The sequence below is a fragment of the Tenrec ecaudatus genome, chromosome 6 (assembly GCF_050624435.1).
Source record: "Tenrec ecaudatus isolate mTenEca1 chromosome 6, mTenEca1.hap1, whole genome shotgun sequence".
Lineage (NCBI taxonomy): Eukaryota > Metazoa > Chordata > Mammalia > Afrosoricida > Tenrecidae > Tenrec > Tenrec ecaudatus.
Genome location: NC_134535.1, coordinates 88,645,979 through 88,666,316, shown reverse-complemented (window position 1 = coordinate 88,666,316; position 20,338 = coordinate 88,645,979). Strand labels below are relative to the sequence as shown.

General features: G+C 45.0%; 1 protein-coding gene across 1 annotated transcript in view; it reads right to left on the bottom strand.

The window, feature by feature from the left end:
* SLC38A1 (solute carrier family 38 member 1) overlaps positions 1-20,338 on the bottom strand; it is a 92,445-nt gene that overhangs the window by 49,038 nt on the left and 23,069 nt on the right. Inside the window, exons 2-4 of the mRNA XM_075551836.1 lie at positions 13,888-14,109; positions 1,478-1,553; positions 1,090-1,205 (exon numbers count right to left, since the gene is read on the bottom strand). Coding sequence (XP_075407951.1) covers positions 1,090-1,205; positions 1,478-1,553; positions 13,888-14,009 — 314 coding nt within the window. The 5' untranslated portion in view covers positions 14,010-14,109. The remainder of the gene's footprint in view (positions 1-1,089; positions 1,206-1,477; positions 1,554-13,887; positions 14,110-20,338) is intronic.

Here is a 20,338-nt window from a genome sequence, read left to right as displayed (position 1 = left end):
GGGTTATCTAACTTGGCTTTCATGCACCAAATGATCTTAATTATACAAATGAATATATACAGGTCTAACAAGATAAAACAAAAACCATAATAGTAAGGGGAGGAAATATTAACAAACTGTCTCATCAGTGCTATACCACAACCTGAATATATCATCCTCTCTGTGTGGCCCTTCTCTGAGGGACTGTCCAATTCTCTTTCAGGTGGGTTTCGTGTCTCCACTTTGTCTACACTCCTTCATGCCAATTTGCTTGTTTTTGAACTTCTGATAATTATACCCATTGACACCTCCTGAACCCATGTGGGCTTTGTTGCTTCCTTGCTAGATGGTTGCTTATTTAACTTCAAGCCTTTAAGACCCCAGATGCTGTATCTCTTAATAGCCGGGCACCATCAGCTTTCTTCACCACATTTGCCAATGCACCTATTTTGTCTCCAGTGATCATGTAGAGAAGGTGAGTATCATACAGCGCCACATTATTAGAACAAACCATTCTTGTACTGAGGTTAAGATTTAAGTAGAGGCCCAAGTCCATCTGCTTCCTTGTTGTATATATATACACACACACACACACAAATACACCTCTCTTTATATATATACATATAATCATATCTCTATTTATAAATATATAATTTTTACTTTTTTCTTCTTTCCTCTTACCCCACTATCATGTTTACTCACCTCTCACTAATTCCCCTTGGATACATTTCAATTGGTCAAACAGGACCAGGAGCGCTACACCCTCCTCAGAGTCAATGTTAGATCCCTTGCTATTCCCGTCCCTGTTGTTACTGACTCACCGCTCCCCTCCTCCCGCCTGATCCCCTCCCTGTGCTTTCGTTCTTTTCACAAATATTTACAACAGTATTTTTGAAAAATATAATTATGTTCTTCCTTTTTCTCATAAACACTAGGTGCATTCTCAAAAAAACAATCAAAATTCAATATAAAAGTATGTCCTAGTAACTTAACCAACTTAGTAAGAGCATATAAAAATAAATAAAAATGACCAACACATATTCCAAGTTTATATTAGAAATGTACAGAAAACATGGTATTAAAAATTGAGAATTCAAGGTCAATGCTCACAGAAAAAGGAGGATTCCAGTGTTTGCCAAGGCAAAGGCGAGTCCCAAGATCCCACTGCCCATAATGGCGTTGCTTAGGTTAAAAACAGACATGCCTAAGGAGGTCGTTCCTGGAATCTGAACACAAAAACAAACAGTCACACTCAGAAAAATACTCGAGCCCCCAAAACATTACATCAAAATACTAGTCAAGATCAAATTCAAGAAATCCTTCCCTAGCGGTCTACTTGTTTAAAAATGATCTTGCAGGAGAAAATATATGTAGTTTGAAGAATATCCTAGTGCATATACTTAGTTATGCTGGGGTCTTATGCTAAATGAATTAAAAAGATCTATCCCAATTGATGTGATTAAAAGAATTAAGTATATTTTATTGTAACGACACTTACATATTCATCACACTTCTTTTTTTCCATATGGCTGTTTGTGAGACTTCTTCTGCTTTCACGATCAGAAATAAACTTGCTGCAAAGACATGTATAATATCTTTAACCTCATGACAATGATTTGAAGCTTAACATCATGACTATGATTTATGACTTACCAAAACATATCACACATACAAGGTTAACAGTTGGTTCCCTAACAGCTCCCAGTCTTATTCAAACCCTTCATATATTTTTTGCCAATATTGATTAGTGGTTACAAATGCCCCAAGGGCAGGTACTTGGTCTCATTCATTTTTATATCCTCACTCTTACGTAGCATAAAGCGAATCAAGTTGTATGGTTTCAGTTTGAGATGAAAAGAAAGACAACTATAAGCTCAACAGTGCTATGCCTTTTTCTCATCATTGTCATGGTAAATCAGAACCCTGCATCCGGTGTAAGGTAACTTTCAGAGCTTTTTCCTACATGTGGGAATGTCAAGTACTAAACAAACGCATTTAAAGAATATAGCAGGCAGGATTTCTTCTGGGTTCGTACTCTGAGTACAAAACATTCAAGTACATATTCCCTCCCTCTTCCAAAAAGGAAACACTGTCTCACCATCAACCACTCACCAGCACCTGCTGTAAGCAAGCCGCTGCTCTGCTGCTTGGGGAGTGTGTGGATGTGGGACAGGTGATGCAGCCACTCGGCTCCGGGAGTTCAGACTAGGAAGGGATAGGTGGGGCCAGGGCATGTGGGTAGGTTCAGAACCAGGGCATTTAAGAAAGTATGAACGAGTTCAAATCCTCACTAGCTCTGAAGACCTGTGCACACAACCTCAGTTTCCTTACCTGTGAAATGAAAGGGGCACTTTCACACTCTCTGGTCGCACAACTGGGACAATTAAATCAGGAAGTGAACCTACAGCATCACTGGAGCACCCAGCACAGAATGAGGATGTCCGTTAGTCCTGCCTGTCAGTGCAGGGAGTGGGACTGGAGTCGGGCTGGGAAGGTTCAGGCAGGTGGAATGTGGTGACTCAAACCAAATCTAACTCACTGCCACCAATTCTGACTCAGGACAACTCTACAGGACAGGGTCAACCGCCCTTGTGACTTTCCGAGACTGTCAGTCTTCCCGGGAGTAGAAAGCCTCATCTTTCCTCCCAGGTAGTGGCTGGTGGTTTCAAACTGCTGATTTTTCGATTTGCAGCCCAGCCCATAACCCACTGTACAACAAGGGGGTGAGGTAAATGATGTGTAAATATCTTGAAGTAGGAATTCATCTGTTGCTGTTGTCAGATGTCAATCAGTCGATTCCAACTCAGGGACCCGCCAGGACAGAGAAGGATTTCCCCCGGAGGGTTTCCTAAGGGTGTCTTTAGGGGAGCAGATGGCCAGGTCCTTTCTCCCATGGTGCAGTTGGTGGATTCAACCTGCTGGCTTTTCAGTTTACCGCTGAGCGCTTTAATCTCTGTGCCACCAGGGATGCTTCAAAATGCTGTGACGACCATCCACTTTATTCAGTGTTAATATCAGTTAATATTTATAGCATATATCAGTTAATATAAATATCTAGTTTTTTAATTTTCCCATTAAAAATTGTAAGCAGTACTGTCTGACAAAATCTGCTCACAGACAACCCGCTGCCTAGATTAACACGACATCTTAGACAAGGTGCGACTTTGAACACTTCTAGGTCTGGACATTCCGTTATCCAGACATGGTCAAAACCCACCCCAGTGGATTCTTTTTTTTTCATGAATAAACATACAATCATTTGTAGGGAACTATTGTAAAGAAGCCTGCACCTTAAGCCTGATCGTTACATTTTCAAACACTTTTTGAAATGGTAGCAAACTTGGCAGCAGTACGGGCCGTGCAACATGATGGCTATCGTTGATGTCTCTGAATTGTACGTGTGGGAGATTGTGAGCTGTCAGCGTACCATATATACCCATGCACAAGCCGGGCTTTTTCAGCACATCTTTTTATGGTAAAATTAGGTGCCTCAGCTGATATTCAGCTTGGCTTACAGTTGAGGATATACGGTAATCATATTTTTCAGCACAACAAAAAAATTTTTTTTAATTAAAGAAACCCTGATCATTGAAGTTGGTTCCATTTATGTACTTTTCTCATCTTTGGTGTAAAGATGGTCTGGATTCTTCTCGGGTTTTCATCACTCGCCCAGGATAAGCCAAAGACAGGCAATATACTCACAGCAAGCTCTGAGACCAAAGCCCGCAGACAATCTGCGGTCCCTGAAGTTCAGCGCCTGCACGTGGCTGGGACCTGACTAGCTCTCAGGGATGGAAGAAGTGCAAGAAACTGTTGGTGTCCTGACATGCAGGAGCTGACACTCCAGCTGAGAAGAGATCATGCCAACCAAGGCTGGCTTATGGCTGCCACACTGAGCGAAACAAAGATGCGATAAAGCGGCCAGAGGAGGGCTCGGGGAGAACAGCAGTTGGGGATGCAGGGGGAGTGGGCGCACTCATCAGAGTTAACTTAAAGGCAGAGGCCCGAGATACAGGCCATTTGGAATCATTATTGCTAGACACTGGCTCAACCCTTCTTTTGTCTGTTTTTTTTTAAAGCATATTTTATTACATTTTCCACAAAGGCTTACCCAGCAGTTTAAGTTCCCATTCAACCGTTTCCACACGTGGTTCGGTGACATTAGTTACATTCCTCACCATGTGTGAGCACACTCATTTCTGTCTGGTTGTTCCATTTCCATTCATCTAGTTGCCCTGCCCCCTTCTGGTGTCAGCGTTATGTTAAAATAGTGATTCACTGTGTGGGCTCATATGGGTGTCTTTTAAAAGAGCACTTACAGGTGACACTATTTCTTGAGCCAGCTTGTTATGTAGCCACCAGGTGACTTGAGCGGCTGACTTTCCCGTTTCCATCCTTCCACAGGACTGAGGTTCCCCAAACTGGCAGGGGTGCAGCTCTCTGCCACTCTCAGCCGAGGAACAGCGGGTGCCGGACTTCCCACAGAGACAGACTCCCCATTAAATGCTGCTTCACTCAAGAAGGGCCCGTGGGGCTGTGGGTCAGCACTGGGCTGCTAACCACAAGTTTGGCCATTCGAACCCGCCAAGCCCACCTCAGGAGACAGACGAGGCTGTCTCACAGCCGAAAGACTCACAGACTCAGAAACCCTATAAAAGGTCACTATGAGCCAGCGTGGACTCCGTGACAGTGGGATTTCATTTGTTCCATAAAAGATGATCTGTCCTCAGACTAACTTGATTATTCCTAAACTGAGACACAGCGGTCCCGGTGTCATAATGGTCACATGCTGGACTGCTGACAAACAGCAGGGCCAGCAGTTTGAAAGACAGGGCTTTCCACCATGGTAAAGAGTGACAGTCTTGGAAGTTCACAGGGGCAGTTCTACCTTGTCCTATAATGGTCACTATGAGCCAGCATCGACTCGATGGCAGTGAATTTTTTGAGCTGAGACTAAGATGTACTAGAAAGAAAGGCTGAGAGACCTCTTACTGAAAATACAGCCAATCAAAGCCCCATAGATCACAACGGTTGGATCCCATTGCGCATGGGGTTGCCATGGGTTAAGATAAAGCATGCCTGACTGCAGCTAACAGCAATGTATTTCAATAACCAGCTTGAGTCCTCCACCTCTTTATCATGTGGAGAGACAGACTAGTTTGGTTTTTTTTTTGAGACAGACTGGTTTTCTGGAAGAAGTTTCCATTATTCTTTAAATTAAGGGAGAATTTTGAGCACTTTTTAAGAAGCCAAGCAAAGCATCGACAGACTGCCCAGGACTGGCATATTGAATTCCAGACTAGGTCAGAATTAGAAGCAGTGGACTGGTGAGCAGATAGTTTAGGAATATGGGAACCCTGACACGGAAGGGAGAGACTCAGCTGGGCCAAGCAGTGTGAAACGGGAGAATACTGTCCCCGTGTCATTGCCCGCTACCTCCTGTGGGACTAAGAAGAACAATAGATGACAGTGATTTTTCAGAGCTGTGTTAATGGGTAACCATTCAAAGATACATGAACTCTTTCATGACTTGTGGGACATATAGCACCCACCAACATTCTCAGCCTCTCAGGTTTCTTGGGACGCTTTTATCCCAGGACCCGCTCCTGCCAGCCAGCAGGGACCTGTGGAATGGTGACTTTGAAGAAACTGTCCTCATCCCACCAATTCTACCACCAGGGTCTGCTTGGGACATGTGTGTACTACAGAATGGTACCACAATGCATACCTCAAAACAAAACAAAACAAAAAAAAGCTTTCGAGTTCAGTATGCTTTCTGTTAATGAAAATATATGATATGAATAACAACAACAACAGAGAGTACTTCCGTCACCTGCTACCTTTTCCATATTCCATGCTATGCCGCCAAATGTACCTTGCATCCCAAACCCTTGTGTCATGTGGGCTCTCAACTTATCTGCAGCTACCCCGGCCGGAGCAGTGGACAGCCGCCTGCAGTGACCTGAGGAAGGTGCCTCTCCTGTTCCAGAATCAGGAGCCCTGGAGCTGCCAAGGGTCTGCACTCCCAGATGAACTAAAAAGTGCATGGCGCTACCCCACCCAGCGGCGCTGCAGCAGAAACGAACTGGCAGTCAGCTCCTGTCAAAATGACGGTAGAAATCCCGAAGGGGTAACTCTAGTCTGTCACCATGGGACCCGATCAACTAAGGATCCGGCTACTAATGGAAAGCTTGGCAGTTCAAATCCAGGTTCCTTGCATGTGAGTCCTAGGGATCGACTTCCGAAAAGTCACAGCCATTCAGCGCTGTCGGGAGTTCAGCTCTCCCCTGCATCACAGTGGGCTCCAGGGCCACGGGTCTGGTTTGGGTTGACTTAGGGCGTGCGGGCCGTCAGCAGAAGAGCCGGCTCGGCAAGAAGGAGGGTTTAAAGGGAACTGTCATGGGACCGCCTTTCTTCTTTCAGTTCTTGAAGACTGAGCATTGTGTCTCCGTAAGCTTTCTTTCCGCTTCAATTTTAGTTTCACATCTCATGCAGTTCAATCATCTTGATGTGTAAGAAGACTTATGCCACCTACACCTTTCTCCTTAAGGGAACCAATCCTTTTGGAATGGGAGAGTCCGCTTCCAAAGACCAAGGTCACGCAGCTCATCTCAGATGGAGTGGCCACACCGTTTTCTAAGATGGGCCTGCTTATCAGTAAGCACTGACTTCTGACCAAGCGATTGACTTAAAATTTCCCCTCACTGACTTGAAGAAGAGCTCAGGGAAGCATGCGATCTCTAGGTGACAAGTATGTGGTCTCTGGGTATTATGAAAAAATTAAGTTTTGACTGGGTTGATCTGACTGTATTCAACGCCGTGTGATCAGCCGTTAGGTAACCAACTGCTTTGTGAGTAAAAGAAAAGAATCGATGAGAGCTGACCTGGGGACCCTGAATAGACGAAGACTTGAAAAGGGGGTAGGCAGGAGGACCAACCTGTACGGTCCCTAGTTTAGAACAGATCTAGAATCGTGTCTAGAGAACAAAGTGCATTAGTAGTGACTGGGGCTGGGAAGGGGTAGGTGAGGAGGGGGGCGGAATCCCTGTTTAGGAAGCACTAAGTATCTGTTGATGATGATGAAGAACTTGGCAGCGGGCACTGGCATGGCTGCCTGGCATGGCCAAGGTCCCGAGTGTGGCTGAATTGTATATAGATGCACACTGCAACAGCCACACGTGTAGGCAGCATTGCTGAGGTGCCGGGCGAAGGGTCGGAGCGACGGAGCTGTGGCGCTCAGCCCAATACAAGTCAACACCACCACTGCCAAGGACGCGATGAGGGGGGGCTGGATATTCGAGATGACCCTCTTCTTTTAGCCTCTAGCACTAGGATGCATTTGACGTGTCCTCATCCCAAAGAGATGAGTGGCTCGGCTGAGATGACCCTGCCTAGTTCTCTCTTCAAGTCCTGACAGTTATGAAGATGGGAGAGGGCACTGCTGGGGAAGAGAAGCAAGCCACAAAGAGACGAGCGAACAGAAACAAGGAAGGAAGGAAGGAAGGAAGGAAGGAAGGGAGGGAGGGAGGGAGGGAGGGAGGGAGGGAGGGAGGGAGGGAGGGAGGGAGGGAGGAAGGAAGGGTAGGTGTATAATAAATAAGAAAAGGCTGATTGAGACCTCAGAAAAATCTTATTTGAGGGGCAAAGTACCAAAACGCAAAAATAATTTTTCTTGTTTGGGAGGAGGGGGTTTAAATCATTTTATTGGGGGGGGGTCTTACAGCTCTTATAACATGCCATACATCGGAGGGGGCGGGGAGAGGAGCTTATACCAAGAGCTCAAGTAGAAAATGTTTTGGAAATGATGATGGATACATAGGCACACATATGCTTGTTTTTGTTTGTTTGTTGGTTGGTTTGTTTTCGTGACACTCAAAACTGTTCCTCAAGACACTAGTATCTGATCCAGGAGACGGGAGGTGTGTGATGAGGCCCAGTATAATTCCTACCATGGAAGACGTGCAGTAAAGCATTACGGACAGTCACAGGGGGACAGGGAGTGGTGGATATTTATTTTTAACCAGGAGACTGTCAGCAGAAGACAAAAAGCAGTGTCAAACATGAGGCTTGTCTAGATGCAATAACATTTCACTGTGTGCCTTATTAGAGAAAATAACTGAATTGCGACAGGAATGATTAAAGCAAGCAGATAAAAAAAACTTGGATGAAGTTATGGAATCTTCTTTTCTAAGTTGTGTACAGCTTATCAGAAGAGACAAGGATCATTTTCAAGGGTTTTTTCATTGTCAAATGATAAAAATTTAGCAATGTAAATCCTGATACACAAAGACCCACGCATGGTAGAGAAGTGAAAACCCAAACCAAATGCCCTGCCATGGAGCTGATGCGACCCACCGTGACCTTACAGCACAGAGCGGCACGCTCCATGCGGTTCCCCAGCGGTAAACCTTCACAGAGCACACAGCCTCGTCTCTCTCCCACAGAGCAGCTGGTGGGCTTGAACTACCAACCTGCGGCTAGCAGCCGAGTGCTTCACCTGCTAAGCCACCACGGCATTCTTTTAAAAACAGTTATTTATGAGAGACACTGAAAATCTGTTAGATGCTTCCTGGGTCAGAACAACAATATCGATATGTAGGGAAAAGTAAAATAGCCGCCAATAAACATGCAAATAGATATGTGCCTGGAAACCCCTAGGACAGTGGTTCTCAACCTTCCTCAAGCTGAGACCCTTTCATACAGTTCCTCATGTCGTGGGGACCCCCACCATAACATTATTTTCTATGCTACTTCCTAACTGTCATTTTGCTACTGTTATGAATCAGGCGACCCCTGTGAAAGGGTCGTTTGACCCCCAGGTTGAGAACCACTGCCCTAGGATAAACCACGAGTATTTCACGAACTTTAAGGGAACAATAACCAGCAATCACACATGCTATAACTGCTCCTCGGGGTGGAAAGGAAAGGCTGGTGCCACAGGAAGAGGGATGCACTCTGGTGGATGCCGACTTTGCTCATCCTAGCAGGCTGACAGGGATTTTCTCGTCCAGCTTCGCAATGCTGTATCTGTGATCTACTGGTGTTATTAGCTCTACTGGAAAGAAATTAAGTACTTTTCCAAAAGTTACATTAGCATGCCTAGCTTACGGGGGTGAAACTGTGGCTCAGCGCACAAGACCACACGGCCAACTCTTGATAAAACATGGATTGAATGTGAATCTAAACCCAAAGCTGTGGGATTAGTCAGTCTCTCTCTCCTTCCCCCCCCCTCTCTCTTTCCTCTCTCATTTACACAGCAAATATTTTATAATATTTTAATATTATAATAATAAATCAAATAATTTTCCTGAGGTTTTAGAACCCGAGTTTTAGTGCCTGAACCTGTTTGATGGGAAAACAAACAGAAAGAAGTTAAGAAGTCTGTCCTCTCTAAAAAACTCACTCTAGAGAAGGGATCCAGAGCTTGTGACTTAGAAGAGTACATAGAACTCTCTCCCCTGGTCTTAGACCAACTCAGCCAGACCTCTCCCTGCCTGTGGGCTGACTAGACAGGGTAGGACAGGGCAGAACTGCCCTGCAGGTTTCTGAAAGTAACTCTTTACAGGACGCGAAAGCCCAATCTCTGTCCTGTAGTTCACTTGCAAGAAAAGCTACCACCTCAGTAGCAAGTCTTTAGAGACCAGAAGCCCATCTTGTCTTTTATGTATTTGTTTGTTTATTTATTTTTCCTGTCTTGTTTTTAACCTTTTCTCTAGCCCCCTAGCATGAGGCACCGCTACTGTCAGTCACTGCCTCGGGGAAAGGTTCCCTTAGGTCCCTATCATCGGCCATCCTTCCTCTCAGGTGCATGAGAACGCACACAGTCGGAAGTCGGGAGGTCTAGATGTGGCTTTCACAAAGATCATGGACTGGGAGGGCACGCCTTTCTTGGAGCCTTAGTGACAGAGTGGGTTAAGGGTTGGGCTGCTAATCACAAGGTCAGCAGTTTAAATCCACTAACCACTCCTCGAGAGAAAGAGGTTTTCGACTTCCAGAAAGTTACAGTCTTGGAAACCCCCGGGGTTCTACCCTTGCCTAGTAGGGCCTCTCTGAGTCGGAATTGACTCAATGACAGTGAGTTTGGTTTGACTCAAGTAAATTGTTAATTCCACTACAGAAACATGTAAAATGGTTCACGGCAGATGAGTAAGTAAGCACAAGTAAGGCTGTGCTTATCTCGTAATCCATTTCTGATCACTAACTACTAACATACATTAAGCTGGGTCAAACTATAAGAACCATCTATATTAAAAAAAACCTTATAAAACATATCACTCCAACTGACTGCCGTCTAGTCGACGCCGAGTCCTAGGGACCCTGTGAGGCAGAGAATGGACTGCAGGGCTGTCAAGGCCGGAATGTTTATAGCAGCAGACGGCCACCTTCCTGCTCCTGCAGTGCAGCTGTTGGGTTCAAACCACCGCACTCTGCGGGTGAGAGCACTTTATCCATTGTGTCACCGGGGCATATCCCAAAGCTAACTCATTACCCAAGCAAACCAACCAACAAACCCCACTGCCATTGGGTCTGCCTACAGGGAGGAACCGTAAAGAAAACATGGCAGGGGTCTTTGGGGACTTTTAGTTACCTTGGTTGACGTTTTGTTTTTAATTTTAGATTTTCATTCCAGAGCCAGAAATGAAATAAGAATGTATGTCCCCTGTCAGCGAAGGAGGGCAAATAAAATAAAGGAAAAAAAATAGACATACCACCCTGCATTTGCAATAGTGGGACCAGAGTCTACAAAAGCAAGCAGTCAAGACCGACCGCCTCCCTGTCTGTCCAACCCATGGCCTTAGTCACAGTCTACGGGGCAGTGAGCTCATCAGGCTTGTGCCCAGGTCAGGCACCAGCCTGGGCGTTCCTTCCACTGACTACTACAACATAGTAATCATGGATTTAAATGATCAAATCAATTAATATTTTTAATAAGCAAAACGTTTGACGTCTAGCTTAGATGCTAGACTGGTCTTGGATCTGGCGTTCCTTTTGAGGCCTCTGAGGTGTCCTTTGCCTTGAGGATGATGGTTCAAACGCTTGCCACCCAGTCAGTGTGGGGTCAGCAGGGATGACCAAACTCTCCAGGAACCCACAGCGCACCATGTCAGCGTATCAGAACCTTTACAGACCAAGCTCTCCCCAAACCCTGGGGATTACAACCAGAGACCTCGGGGGAGGACAGAATTTCTGGATGTAAGTTTTAGACAGAATGGACTAGACAGTAACGGGTTTGAATTTGTTCTTTTGTGGCTTTTTCATTTGTTTCTTTGTTGGGAGTTTCACTTTTCTCACCTGCAAAAGGAATTCTGAAATTGTCCCATGCAAAAGAATACGTGCTTTGCATGATGATTATAAGGGTCTCACTGACAGTCAATGCTGACTCATAGAGACCCTAAAGGACAGGGCAGAACTGCCCTCATGAGTTTCTAAGACTGCAAATCTTTATGACATCAGAAAGTCTTTCTCCCATGAAGCGGCTGATGGTTTTGAACTGCTGACTTTGAGATTAGCAGGCCAATGCATAACCACTAGGCCATCAGGACTCCTTGGGTTCTAAAGGGAAAATAAATGTCAACTGCTCGGCACTTAAGCAAGTGTAGTTGTTATTAATATTACCCAGAAAGAGGAAAGAAGGAAACCTAAGTCTAATAATAAGAAGCATCACTCACACAAGAAAGCAGTCCTTGGGTGAGAGTGAGGCAATGTGCCTGAGTTGGGAGGCTTGGCCTCTGAAAACACTCCAGGGAGTGAAGAAGGAGAGGCAGGAGCCTCATATTCAAGGGCGCATGTGAATGATGGCAGCCAAGTGCTGGGCTGGGCTTTCAATCACACACCATGCCAGAACGCACAGTAGCACATGAGAGAGGGCTTCTAAGAACGTGCCGGCTTAGTTGACTTAATGTTCTTATCTTCCCCGCCCCAATGTCCTTTTTTAGAAATAGTTTGGGTTTTTTTTTAATATACTGTGAATTAGGGAGCAATTTCCAGTATTCAGGAGCCCTGGTGGCACAGTGGTTATCCCTTGCTCACTGCAAGGTCAGCAGTTTGAAACCAGCAGCTGCTCCCCAGGAAACAGGTGGGGTTTTCTACTCCCATCAAGAGCTCGGAAACCCACAGGAGCAGTGCTGCCCTGTCTTACAGGGTCATGGCGAGTCAGCATCGACTTGATGGCAGTGAGTTTGCTTTCTTGGTAATTGTTTCCAATTTCCTGTTGATTCCTCCAAAGTAGTGTAACATCCCGGCTGTCCCAGGAAGTATCCCGGAGAGACCACTCTCTTCCCGCTAGCCTTCAGAAGGCCTCATGCTTCCCACAGACTGCAGTCCTCACGCCAAAGGAGGCTCTCCTGCTGTTGATAGTTGCTATCTAGTAGGCTCCAAAGGAGAAGCCCAGTAGCGTAGTGGTTCTGCATTGGGTTCCTAATTTGAAGCCATGGAGAAAGACGAGGTTTTCTACTCGTGTAGAGAGTTACGGTCCGGGAAACCCACAGAGATAGTTCTGCCCTGCGTGTAGGGGTGCTATGAGTCAGAACTGACTTGATGGCAGAGTGTTCGGCTTGAAGTTTGCGTGCTCTCCAATTCATGGCAACTCCACCCTTGTCCGAAAGAAGGGTGCTCCCCTGGGGTTTTGTGCCTGATATTTTGGAGGCAGATGGCCAGGACTTTCTTCCAAGGTGCCTCTGAGGAGTCTTGGGAGTCCACTTTTCTTGGTTAGCAGCCGCGCATGTCAGCCCTTTGCCCCACCCAGGGATTCGACGCTCCAAGTAAAAATCCAGCTACAAAATGAGCAGGTCAGAGAGGACCCAAAATCACTGATTCTTTTTGAGTCGAAGGAAGTATCAAAGACCTGTGATCCTCCACTTATAAATTAGGAAGTCCAGCACCCAAATTTGGAAGAACTTGCCCAAGGCCACTGCTAGTGAATGAGCTTCTGGGCCAGAGTCCTCCCCACCCTGTGTGTGCCTCCTACTCCTCCTCCCTATTTCTTGGGACTTTTGGGCCCTTCTTTCAGCCGCTCCTGGTGGCAGGAGTAGTGGGTAATGTGTTAGGCAGCAAACTGCAGGGTCAGCAGTTTGAAACCACCAGCTGCTCTGCAGGCAAAAGTTGAGGCCTTCTACTCCTGCAAAGAATTACACTGTCAGAAACCCACAGGGGCAGTTCTGCACTGTCCTATAAGGTCGCTATGAGTCAGAATGGATTTGGTGGCAAAGAGTTTGGTTAGTTGGTTGGATTTCATATGCAAATTCTCTAGCTGTTTGGGCTCAATCACTGTTACGGTTATTTAAAATCCGTATCATGAATGATTCCCGTAGTGGTGTATATATAGTTTTACCACAATCCACAGTGACTTTAACTACTGCTTGACTTAAATGTGGGTGAGGTTAGATGACTGGAGTATGCATTTGGATAGGGGATGCATTCCGTCTAATCCTTAGAGCAGTCTGGTGCCGCAGTGCTTAAGCACCTGTCAACTAACCGAATGATCAGCCGTGAGAACCCACCAGCCACTCCCTGGGTGAGATGAGATTGTCTGCTTCTGTAAAGATTTCAGCCTTGGACGCCTCTGAGCTGTTCTACTCCTGTCCCACAGCGTCCCGATGAGTCAGAATTCACTTGATGGCGAAGGATTTGGTCTAATCCGTAAGCGCAGAGCTTTCGGAAAGGGAGGGCTGCTTGGGGTCTAATGTGTTTATACATTTTTATTAGACTCAGTCGAAAGATTTGTAAGGATGAATAAATGACTTTCCTATTTACTTCACTGTGATTGCAGACTGTGCCCGACAGATGTCACATAAGAAATTCAAATGACATCTTCAAATGGAGCATTGCTTTGGTAATGAATAATTCACAAGAATAACTGCACATCAGAATCATTCACTGGAGAGAAAGTGCTGGTGGAAGAACACTCACCTATTGATCTGACCGTTTTCCACTTCCGTGAAGTCATTGGAGTCGTTGCTAACGTCGTCGTCCTCAGGAACTGTCATGTTTTGAAACTCGGTTAATTCAAGTCCACTTTTAAAATGCATCATTTTGGGGAAGGACGTCTACTCAACAGACTGGTCCAAATTCTCCCGTTTCAAGTGTATTTACAAGTAGACAGCAGCAACAGAGTGACAATGTCAGGAGACACTAAAATACAAGGGGAAAAAGGTCATTCGACATGAGAATAACACAATCTGAACCATCACAAGCCACTGAGTGATTCACTTACTGACAACGCCACGTTTACATTTTACTACTCGCTGCACCAAAGGAATCATGTACGCCAAGTTTTATGCCTTTCAACAAACTTCCCTCCCAGCCGCAGGCAAGACAGATAGCCCTTTAATGGGAAGAGTGTGTTAAAAATGAAAGCCATACAATGTGACAGTTACTTAATGTGCCAGATCACAGGGCACGTGTCTGGCTGACTCCACAGAGAAAATAAAATTAAAAAATAAAATAACCACCTCTGATGTAGAAATCCCGGCTTACATCAAAGTGCAAATCCTCAGTAAATGGCATCATGGGGGATCAGATGCCAAACCTGGGGGGCAAGCAAAACAAATGCGTGTATGGGAATTTAGCAAACCTTTTATCCATCCACTGTCAGAGATTAAACCAATCTCTTCAAGGAAATCACTTCTCATCAGGGAGTTAGAGAACTGAAAAATCCAACTCAGGGGATTTTGGTTAATCCAACAGATACTCTATTTCCTCACTAAAAATGAGAGGCTTCCAAGGTTCACATTGTCCCTGCCCAATGAGTTCATGTTCTGAGGGGTTGTCAGTAGTTTGTAAGGGAAGACACGTGCTACATGCTACACATACAGCATCACCAGCCAAAGCCAGGTGACAGCAGTTGTTTATTTGTTTTGAAATTACAATTTCAAAAGCAGGGAGTCTGGTGAGCCTCAGTGGGGTACCATGGAACAAGGCAGGACGTCAGAGTCTTGTTCCACTTCCAAACCACCTGGGGCGATGCCATTTTGGTTTGTCTTCACGTTTTATTGAGAATTGGATGAAGGTGTGCAGAACAGTGCATCAGATTCACCCTTAAAGTTTACTCGTATGGTTTCAACTCATCCATTACAATCCCCTCCAGGGGCCATCACTTATCCCACTTGAGCCCTGCATTTCCTGTTTCCATTCCTCTGCCTATGCTATGTGCGTGGGTAAGTCCTGCCCTGGGATAGTTCTCACATGGGAGTCTCTTCAGTTCCAGACGGAGAGCGGGACTTCGGGCCCATGGCTCGTGGAGTTCACCAGTCTCCATTAGACTACGTTTTCCGGCATTTTGCCTGACCCTGGTTCCAGAAGATGATTGTCACACAGTGAAGGGGGTTCTGGGGTGTCAGTGATCACTAACCTAAGGCGTGGTGGCACCCACCTACTCAGTGCCGCTGTAAAAGAAAGGCCTGGCAATTCTTCGGTCTCGATTGCAGCCAACAGACTCTTAGGACAGAAGGCAGCTCTACTCTGCAGCACAGCGAGTGGGTCACCAGGAGTCAGACTTGAGTAGATGGCTCCATCGCAGCCCCCGAAGCACACTATTCTCACTCTCGTCCATCCCAGAGGAGCATCTTGCGCCTTGACATTTGACGGGCCATCGAAAGAAGCCTCTAGAATGATACTTCTTCAGAACTTCTCTCCTCCTCTTCGCGAACGCCATCCTCTACGTGTTTCCTTTTCACTTCAGTCTCCTATCTGGCATGGCTCCCGTAGTTCCGGGACTTTTAAAAAGCTCCACAGCCTGACTAACTTTTGACACCTCAGATTCCAGGAACCTCCTCATTTCTGGAGGCCAGGGGCCCCTCTCGGAAGGCAGGATGAGGGATCGAGACTCACCTCTCCTGGCCCTCGGGCAATCTGGCAGGTGGTTAAGACATGGCCCATCTCTGCCGATTCTTAATGCCTTCAATCCATTACAATCTGCACACACTTTGCAGAAGTTGAAATGCATTACTCCTGCTCCTCCTCCTGTCCCTCCCCCCTCAGCACTCTTGGATGGAAGCTGTCCAAAGAGGCAGCACTAAGAGTCTTGTCACACTGACTGCCTCTTCTATAGCTTGACTTCTTCAGATACTGGCAATGTGATCCTATCAGTCTGGAAGCAAGTTTCAATTCCATAAATGGTGCTTTTCATTTCGGTAAAAGAGTTCTTTCCTCTCAATGAACTGATGGGAAATAGAGCACCAGACAAAAATCTTCAAGGAAAGGAAGGATTGACTAATAATAGCTCTGGGGTCTAATAAATACATGGATTTTAGCTTTCCTATCAAATACAAGAGGGCTTCAAAGAGTTTGTGGGAAATTCCCGTTACGTCTTCATTCCATTTTCCATGAAATGTTTGATACGTTGTGCGTGTGTGTATGAGCGAGCATGTATGCGGACAAAGACAAATCCACATCACTAGTAATTTACAGAACTGAAACAAAGGAGGAAAGAATAAAAAGAATGAGGAAGTTCTAGCCACTCAAATTAGGTCAGTATTGGCCGAATACCAAGTTAATCACAGAATACATTTTTTGTTGTTAGGAAATAATCTATCTTAAACATAACTTGTTCTTGAAAATAAAAACTGGAAACGGAGGAGAAGCAAAAACAGTTAGTGGCAGTCATTACTAAGGTTGAAGTCACACTTGGAAAATATTATAAATTCAATTAATCCTGTGTATTGCGTTCTAAGGAGCACTCGGTACATTGAAATGTCTCAGCCAGCTGATGAAGCACTGGAAGCGCTCCACTCATCTGTGCCAGGACATTTGGAAGTCGGATACTTGGCCAACTGGCTGGAAAAGATTAACCTATGTCCCCCTTCAAAGAAAGGTGCCCCGCCAGAAAGTTCAACTTATATAACAATATTGTTAATATAACCTGTAAGTAAAATTTTGCTGAACATCATCTAACAATGTACTGCTTACAGCAGCACTTTGACAGGGAGCTGCCAATTCAGGCTGGATTCAGAAGAGGACGTGAAATGAGCTATTCCTGACATCAGAGGTATCTTGATGTAAAGTAGAGAATACCAGAAAGATGTTTATCTGTATTTTATTGAGTATGCCACAGCATGAAACTGTGTGGATCATAGCAAACTACAGACAGCTTTAGAAGAATGGGAATTCCAGAACACGCCACTGTGCTTGTGAAGAAGGTGTCCAAGGCTCCAGAGGCAGAACAGAACAAGGGAATACTGCATACTTTAAAATCTGGAAAGGTGTGCACACACCAATGGTGCGTCCTCTCACCGTTTTCATTTAACCTGCACGCTGAGCAAATCATCAGAGAAGCTGGATCACATGAAGAGGAATGTGGCATCAGGACTGAGGAAGGCTTATTCCCAACCTGCAATATGCAGATGCCCTTGCGGGCTGAAAGTGCACAGGACTTGAAGCACTTGCTGATGAAGATCAAGGATTGCAGCCTTCCATATGGATTGCAACTCAATGGAAAGACCCAAATCCTCATCGCTGCACCAATAGGCAACACCATGATAAACAAAGAAAAGGTTGAAGTTGAGGTTCTTTGTCTTGCTTGGCTCTACAATCAGTGCTCATGGAAAGAGCAGTCAAGAGATCAAAAGACATGGTGTTAGGTAAGTCTGCTGCACAAGACCTCTTTAGAATGTTGAAGAGCAAGATGTTACTTGGAGGACTAGAGTGAGCCTGACCCAAGCCATGAGATTTTCAATGGCCTCATAAGCATGTGGAAATCCGACACTGAATAAGGAAGGCAGAAGAATCCCTGTGAGTGAATGGTGGGGCTGGAGAATACTGAAATGACTGTGGCCTGCTAAGAGGACAAACACGTCTGTCTTGGAAGAAAGACAGCCACAGGTGCTCCTGAGGCAAGGATGACAAGATTTTGTCTTGCATACTTCGGACATGCTGTCAGGAGAGACCAGTCCCTGGAGAAGGACATCATGCCCGGTAAGGCAGAGGGGCAGGGCAAAAGAGACCGACACTTGACAAGACGGACTGACACAGTGGCTGCAACCGTGAACTCCAGCACAGGAACAATTGTGAGGTGGGAGCAAGACCGTGCAGTGTTTCTTTCCGGTGTGTGGGTGGTGCTATGACTAGGAATTCACATGATGGTCACTAACAAGATGTGATAAAAAGATTCAAAAAGAGAAAAAAAAGTTAGTATTCCGGAATCTAGAGCAGCTTCACAGAAAAGTCACATTTGGATTGGAACTTGAAAAGGTTTGGGGGTTTGTTTTCCTGCTCCTAAAGCTAAAGCAAGTTCCCTGTGGGGTGTGTAAGAGAGACAGGCATAAGAACGTCATTAACCCATAGTAGTTTCGGAGTTATTTCCTTTTTATTTTCTTTCTTTCCTATTCTCTCTCCCTTCTTTTTCCTGCCTCTACTCCTTCCTCCTCTCTCCCTGTAAGATTGGGATTGTAGACTGGTTTTCACCTTCTGTCTTCATGTAGTATTACAAGGAATTTGAGGAAGCATCTTTTAATATATTAGTTCTTTATTAGTAAATAGAGAACTTTTTTGTTAGGAAAATGAGAAAGTGCAATTTTGCATCGGAGAAGAAAATAAGTAAAAGCTCAAAAATTCACCCATGATCTCAGCAAGCAGAAGTGATCGCTAGATCTACGAGGGGCCTTCTCAAAGAGCTCAAGGGGAAAAGGCACAGAAGGATCATGGGATTTTTCCACAGACTTTATGAAGACCCCTCTTCCACTGGGGTACGGCCAGCCAATTATTTTCGATGCATGTGGATATCGCACAGGCCACACAGGCAGGCAGTACATATCTGTCGAGGAAGGAGTACAAGTAGAATGTGATGCTGTCTTTGTGCTTCTGTGTCGTTAATTCAGCTCCAACTCATGGTGGCCTTATTGATAACAGAGCCCAATGAGGCCTGGTCGTGTGACGTCTCCTAATGGGTGACATGGGCGAGTCCATTTACAAAGATGGAAACCATACCACACATAAAGCTTTCAGAATACGCATTCCTTCACTTAGTAAGATATCCTCTTCTATGATGAGTCATATCAACAAACAAGAGCCTACACCATGACTGTTCATGCTTACATAACTTCCGAATCAGGTCACCAATTGCCATCCACCTCTTTATTGCTAGAATCAGGCTTCTTGAAGAACAGGAGGTTGGCAAATGGAGCTGAGCCTTCTCAGGGGAGAAGCCTTATTGTTGAAGGCCTAAGGGCAGGAAGTTCAGGTTGAGTTCAAGAAACAAAAGTGATTGTTTCAATGATGGAGAAAGGTGATTACCAGATTACAAAAATTAAATAAGGTCAGAGTGGGAGGGGGGGTGAGGGGGAAGGGGGGTGTCATAGTGTGAAGTTCTTGATGTTAACCCAAGCTTAACTGCAATCTTTCAACAATGATAAGAGGTTATACACTACAGTTTACACAGCACAGAACATATTTGATCCTTGCTGCAACCTTGCCAGGAACTTAAGACAAGCATTGTTATCATGGTATGCTTACTGATGGGTTTTATTAATTTAACAATGTAGAAGATATTAAGGTCATACTCTGTAGCATTCTACATTAAAGGGGGAGAGCAGCATATGAAGAAACTTGCTTGGCCTCAAGTTGGTTATAGTCTATCTCAGCAAGCAAGACCATTGCATAAAATGTCAGTGTACCATAAAACGTCTGCACAACTGTGACTAAATTATAAGGCAAAACAAGCCTACAAAGACTTCAGTTACCATAAACAAACAAGAGAAATAAATGGGGTCTGGAGAAATCAGATAAGTTTTTATAAAGAGGTAAGACTCAAATTGTGTCTTTAAACATAAGTGGAATTTAGGCAGGCAGGAAAGGAAGACATTCTATTGGTTGCAGTGCCGGCCGGAGGCCAGAGGAATAAAGAACAGCTTCATAGGACCATTCTAATGAACCTGGCTTGCATAGAGGGATCAAGGCACATCTTCTTGAGAAATAGGAAGTAGGATCTTATAGCTCTAGTATATGCTGATTTAAAAGATTATATAGACAAAGAAAACAAAGCCAAATAATATATTTTAACTTAAAACACATTCGAGGACTGGCCAAAAGTAAATTCCAAGATAAATAAGCAAAAACACAATTTCAGTTTGTTTTTGTTTTTTTGTAAACTTGTAGTGGAGCCAATAGATTTGTCCTCTAACTATTTGTTCCTAAGTTTTTTAAGTCTAGGGATCCCTGGTGGTGTAGTGGTTACTCACTGGACTGCTAACCTTGAGATCAGCAGTTCAAAACCACCAGCTTCTCCTTGGGAGAGAGATGAGGCTTTGAAATCCCATGAAAAGTTAGTCTAGGAAACTCACAGGGGCAGTTCTACCCTGCCCTAGCCTATAGGAGCCATGAATCCGAATTGACTCTATAGGAGTGAGTTTTTATTGTTTTGATTTTC